Consider the following 6,312-nt stretch of genomic DNA (forward strand, 5'->3'; position numbering starts at 1 on the left):
AAATATCGAAAGCTCATTTCTGAAAAAATGCCTTATTTATTATGTCAGTGTAAATATATAGCCTTTTTATCACTTTACTGTTTCTCGCTCCAGACAGTCGGGGTAAGAAGGCCTATGAAGTTGTTTCCATCAATAGTTATAAATGTCAAACAAGACCCATTTAAGAGGATGAAGGTGGGGAAAAAAAAAAGAAACAAAAGAAGGAAAGGGAATTAAAATGATTGCCACACCAAGCAGCTGTAGTTGTAGTGTGGAGCCACTATTGTATTACATGGTGTGGCTACCATCACCACCATCTTAGCCTCTTCCTGCCTTTTGTCCTTTCACACTTCAGTTTGGTGTGTGAGCAGGGTGAAACTGGGACTTACTCACATAGTGACCACAGGACCTGGCAGGTCTCCTATGGCAAGTGCAGCATCATGGCCAACACAGGGTGTCAAATGCAACTGTGCTGTAGTGATGCAACCCAGTCCTATAAACCCCCTATCATTTACGCAAAACAGAGAAAATTACTTCCCGCTTTGAAGCATAAGACATTTCCCTCTCTCCCCCTCCCTCCTTCCAAACCCCTCATGTCTTTAAGGTCTTGCGTTGGCCTCCCAGAGCAGGCCAGTCTTCTGCGATGTCAGTGGGAGTCCAAGCTGCCCTCCTCCCAGCTGCTGAGGGCTTTGGTCTTAATCCGGAGTTTGTGAGGCAGAGCAGAATAGCTTCGGCCCTTTGGGCGATCTTCTGAAGGGCAGGGAAGGCTGTATAGGGGTAGGGGAGAAATTTTGGGCACTTGTTGCTCATCATCTTCATCTGAGACAGTTCTGGTGCTTTCTTTGCTCATCTCAGTGAGGCTGGGGGAAGCGGACAAAAAGCAGGTGCTGTCTGACAAGGGGAAGTGGTAGGCATATTTGCCTGGGCAGTGGTAATTGAGGAAAGGAGAGCAAACTGTGGATCTGAAGGCTGAATCAAGCCTCTTTGACTGGTGAAGGCTAAAGTCACACTGGGTGCCCACGAGAGCCTGCTGTGAGTCAGGGCTGAGGATATTTCTGGATGGGTCAAAGCTTTTGCATGAAAAGTCAGCTGGCTCCAGCACCTCTGGCACAAAGCTGTTTGTCCTGAAGAAGCAGGAATCCCTAGCAAAGGGCTCTGCCTCGGGAAATAGGGGGACAGCTTTGTGTCCTCTGAAATAAATTCCCAGCAAGTCCTGGACAGAGCAGCCCTGATGGGTGCTGGTGTCTGGGCTGATGAGCCCAAAACGCAATTTCAGGGACAGCAGCTCTGTCCTGAGGATGGCATTCTCCTCACTGAGAGCAGTCAGCTGGCTCTCCATGGCAAAATCATTGAGACGCCTCTTCTCCCGTGAGCGCTTGGCTGCCTCGTTGTTCTTGCGCCTCTTCTCCCAGTACATGTTGTCCTTCTTCTCATCTGGCATGAACTCCCGCTTGCGCCGGGAGGGCCCACGCACCTTGCTGTGGAGAAACTTCGCCTTGCTGTGCTGAAGCCCAAGCTCACTGATGGTGCTCAGTGGTGCCATGAAGTTTTCCATGGTCGCCAATGCACCCCGTGTTCTGCCAGTGGGAACCTTGGATGGTAGAATTAAAATACAGAACTATTACCACTAAAGGTCCTATTAATTAGTAACAACTAAAGGTCCTATTAATTAGTAACAATGAATAAATTAATACAGCCATATCATTGTTTTATCTGTGTTGCATTCACATTCAACACTAAGTCAAGTACTATACAAGCAAGTAATCTGAGGATGGCTTCCCTCAGTTATTTCTAGTGTTTTTAAGTCATAGTTTCAAAATACTGTCAGCATATCAGTGTACTTCCATCTCACCAGTGTCTGCAAAATGAGTCATGGGATGCCCCAAAAATGTGTATGATTGAGCAGGGAAAGGAAAGATACTTTTGCTGGATCAATAAAGAAACAAACACTTTGCCTAAGTGAATTCAATCGGGAAGACAAAAATTGCTCTTGCAAACTACTTAATCTCCACTGATCTCAAACTGCCTTACAAAGGAAATAATCCCTATATTACAGATAAGGCAGGCACAGGGAGGAGAACTGATTTACCTCAGTCACATGCCTTAGCAGCTGAAGCAGGAACACAGACCTACTGCATCCCTGCTCAGTCCCATTTTCTCTCAGAACCCCAGGTCTCAGTCTGGTAAGCTGGTTTATGACGACTATGATTTTGAGCAGATGAGGATGAACTCTATGAAAGTGCTGTCTAGAAGTTTGCAAGTAATTGCATGGTACGTGCATGGCATCTTTGTGGCACTAAGTACCAGCACACCTAGAACAGAACTATCCATCTGAAGATAATGACCATGGTACATTCCTGACTTTGGGGAAAACATAGCAGGGAAGACCAGTGAGACAGTCTAAGCTGTGAATTACATTAATATAGAGATCACAGGACTACTGCAAGCCGTTATCATGGCAGACATCCCTATATAAGCTATGAGTTTCTTGTAGCACTGGCATCTTCCAGGAAAACCAAATAAGGCTTCCGGCCTTCAGGCAGTCTGAGAGGGATTGCTCTGATTAAGCATCAATGTCTATAATGTAAGCACCTTGTCTGCTCAGCTCAGACCTGCTTTAAACCTCACTGAGACCTACTCGGAATTTAGTATGGAATATATCTCAACCTGAAGTAGCTACTTACATTTGGTCAGCTGAACTCTCTGGACTATTGTCTATTGACTGTAAGAGAGCCCAGAGAGACTAATTCTGCTTTAGACACATACCTTGAGGGCACCTGAGGTAAGGTAAGAAGAATCACATCTTTTGAGTCTAACTTAAGTTTTGGGAAACTACTTCGCAGAGTCAAGGGGAGGCAGTTTGTTACGACAGCTTTACAGGACGGGTAGGGAAGGAGCAGAGGAAGGATCCAATTCAGAAATGCTCCGTTTAGATACTGCTCAGAAGCTGGGGCCCTAGCCCAAAATAGCAAAGAAGAGCATGATTGTTTCACTTGGACTGGTAATTAATGCACTGAAGTTTGGGTATTTGCCACATTTCCATCCCCACAGCCCTTACACAAGGCTTTTCATTTTAGCCTCATGACTACGGGACTGTCGAGACCCACAGGACCAAAGCACAAATAATGTTTGAGGTGCCCTCCACACTGCCTTGTGGGTTGCAATACATTTCACTAGCCCTGCAATACACTCATGGCAGTGCTCTGCCAGGCCAAGTAGCTAGAATAATAATAGTACCTGTTTATAGAATTGCAAAGTGCTTTTCTGAGTCATGGGCAGAACATCAGCAAGGTTCCTGACAGAGGTGGTCAGAGCGCTGTGGGGAAGAAGGCTGGTTGACATTTTCAGCTGAAAGCATCCCCCTTTTCCCAAGAAAAAAATTTCTGTCTGAAAATTGCCAAAACTCGTGGAGGAAAAAAATCAACACAACACTCAAAAGCCTAGCCTTTTTCAGTTTTTAGCCAGAAACATTCAGTTTCGGCATTTTGGACTTTCAAACAAAGACCTAGTTAGGAATCAAATTAAATGGCCATATTCAGAGCCTCAGGTGAAGTGAGAAGTCCAATTACTTTAGAAACTCTGGACAGCCTTTCTGAAAATCAACACAGCTAATGATCAGCACAACTAATAGCCCACATTCTTGCTAAATCAATTAATTATGAGTTACATGATTTGCTCTTTTCTTGCTGACTGATAACCAGCTACAAGGAAATGGCAATACATAATTCAAAGCCATTCATCTCTCAAAGCCTGATATCTCTTTAGGCAGGCACTGTACATCCTCCTGCACACAGAAGGGCACAAGTTCAATGAAGGACCTACAGTAATAGAAATGATAGATAGCAGTGTTTGGGCACTCCACTTGCTTTTCGCAAGCATTCACACCAACACTAGTGAAAAGAGCTCACACATCTATGGAAAACATAATTCCTAAACATTGTCTGGCTGTGATTTATTTCTGTATATTTTTTTTGAAAATTTCTGGTGTTTTTCCCTTTTCCATTTTTCATGTAGAAGACCACATTTGAACAGTCTGGTTTTCCAGGAGTGATTAGTCATTTCTCAGGAATCCAACTTCAGAAATCATACAAAAGACAAAATTTTGAAAGCAAAGCACTCTCTTCACTTTCTTGCATAGTGCTTTATGAAAATCATACCACTTTTTACAGTATCTCAAGCTGGCACCCAACAAAGGAGGCATTAAAAATCACCAGTGGATTCCGAAAAATCAGGTAAGGCACAAAGCCTTTCCTATTTGATTAAATATTGTGTTGCCTGCAGGCAAAGTATCTGCTGTTTATTTTTACAGATTTGGAGACCTTCAGTATTAGGAGGTTGTTATCAGTGGTGATTTTTGCACAGTGCAAACCTGCAAAATAGACAAAGCCACATCTCCTTGCTATCAGAATTTGCTCAGAATGACCAGAATTCTGTTCTAATTTAAATCAGGACAAGTACTGTGAAAGTGTTCTCTGTCCAAATTACTGTGATTTTGTAATTAATTACATTTACAATGTATTTATTTTAATTTAACCAGAACTCCTTGAGCTCTTTAGCAGTGTGCAAAGGTTCTGAGGGTAACTAAAGACCAAAACAAAAGAATCTCCTTTAGCATTAATATGTTTGGGGTAATTCTGCAGTTTTCGATCAAAATTACTTCTGATCTCAAAGCATCAAAGGGAGAATATCACTGAGGATGCCTGTGGTTTCTGACAGCGTCAAGATGCAGAAATATGCTATTGTTTCAGAGTTTAATCACTTACCAGGAATTTTTCAGGTTAGTTTTTGACGTGACTTCTTTGTTGAATGAGTCAAAGATCAACAGGTGGCTCTTTCACTGTGTAAACTCATCATTCGCACTGGGGAAAGTAGTTTGTTTTCTCCTTGTCCTTCTCTTGCTCCGGTGCCTGTCATAAGGGGATCCTATAAGAGGAAGCTTAAGGTTACTGTAACCAACACTCATCATCCAAAATATCTGTGAAACATTGGAAATAAAATGGACCCAGAGTAAGTATTTGTGAGACAAGACATAAAAAATCGCAACCAACCTGGACTCTTCCTTCCAGCATACTCCCCAAGGTGGGAGTATCCTTAGGACCCCGCATCAGGAGTGCCAGGATTGAAGCAGACGGGATGTGAAATCATGCGAAGGGAGAGCTGATGCCAGGGAAGAGGTAGGAGTCAGACCAGACAGAGGGCACAGTAACACTTATTTGGAGGTGAGAAAGATCTGGGGTAGGTGGTGGGAGAAGTAGGAGGCAGGGGAAGTACTAATCGGAGGCAGGATCTGGCCTTTTAAGGGCAAGGGATGAAGTTTTAGCTAGCAAAATCATTGTTTGAAGCCACAGAGCCTAAACTGTACCTGTTATTTATATCTGCAGCCACAAAGTCTCAAATATACCCACATGACATTCGTCTTGGGAGGCTCTCCATGAGTGCAGACTATAGCAATTCAAGAGCACAAGTGGAAACATTAATATTAGTAAATACAGTAGAACTATTTTGGTCAAGTGCATTATGCAACAAACATTTCCTAAGGTGTCTTGGTACTTGCTGTTTCTGCTGCTATAAATGTGGAAGACAATCACTAGTGAGATTCTGCCATGTATAAGTCTTGCCAGAACATCAGCCATTCACTGTTTTATCTGCATCCTGACTGGAAGGGAAGGCATCAAAAATGTTGTAAAATAATGATAGCCCTTCATTTTCCACCTCTGATTTGCACTGCTGCTGTTAGTTCTGTTCACACACAGCATCTTTCTCTAGCCATGCCTATCTGGAGATGGAGCTTTTCCACCCTCTTTCTGTCTGCTCAGACAGATAGGAAAGCTGTGTTTTTACATAACCACTGCACTGTCTTACCATTAAGTACACAAAAACATGAATAAAACAGTATCCTTACTACTTCTACAATACATCTAATTAGTTATGCCACTGTCCAAGGATAGAAAAGTTGATGAACCCAGCAAAGATTTAACTCCAGGCTTAAATATCTCAATTATCCCTTCAGTCTGTATGGGACCTTTTGGTCCACTGCGCGGGACACTCATGGTTGTGAAGGACTGACTATGCGACGTCTCAGTTTAATGCGTACGCTAAAGCATTTACACCTCTGTGAAAATGAGGGTGTATTTTATTGAGGTTTTCCTACATATACTCTACTTGGTCATAAGATCCTCATTTCCGATAAAACTGCCTTCCTTCCACTAATAGAAGGCCACATTAGGGCTCAGGCTTTAGAGGTGTGGTTCAGACCCATGTCCCCTTCTTCCTCTTATCTCCTCGCTGAGCAGCAGATCAGAGCAAACTCCGATTAATTTTACTTTCCAGCAG

The 6,312-nt window shown here is 43.1% G+C and overlaps 1 protein-coding gene across 2 annotated transcripts; it reads right to left on the reverse strand.

Moving 5' to 3' along the window:
- Nucleotides 1–317: 317 nt before the first annotated feature.
- NFILZ (NFIL3 like basic leucine zipper) lies at nucleotides 318–4,880 on the reverse strand. 2 transcript variants are annotated; one of them, XM_064497444.1, is made up of 2 exons: nucleotides 4,743–4,880; nucleotides 318–1,570 (listed from the first exon to the last, which is right to left on the reverse strand). In XM_064497444.1, the coding sequence occupies exon 2, from the start codon at nucleotides 1,532–1,534 to the stop codon at nucleotides 626–628; it is 909 nt and encodes a 302-aa protein (XP_064353514.1). In that variant the 5' UTR covers nucleotides 1,535–1,570; nucleotides 4,743–4,880; the 3' UTR covers nucleotides 318–625. The 2 variants fall into 2 exon arrangements, 1 of the variants encoding a protein (XP_064353514.1); XR_010385100.1 differs by lacking the exon at nucleotides 318–1,570 and adding an exon at nucleotides 3,215–3,295.
- Between the last annotated feature and the right edge of the window lie 1,432 nt (nucleotides 4,881–6,312).

This window comes from Dromaius novaehollandiae, chromosome 25 (assembly GCF_036370855.1).
Source record: "Dromaius novaehollandiae isolate bDroNov1 chromosome 25, bDroNov1.hap1, whole genome shotgun sequence".
Taxonomy (NCBI): Eukaryota; Metazoa; Chordata; class Aves; order Casuariiformes; family Dromaiidae; genus Dromaius; species Dromaius novaehollandiae.

Bases quoted from the DNA above. Each gene is read 5' to 3' on its own strand.
- NFILZ (XM_064497444.1), bottom strand. From the start codon at position 1,534: ATGGAAAACTTCATGGCACCACTGAGCACCATCAGTGAGCTTGGGCTT.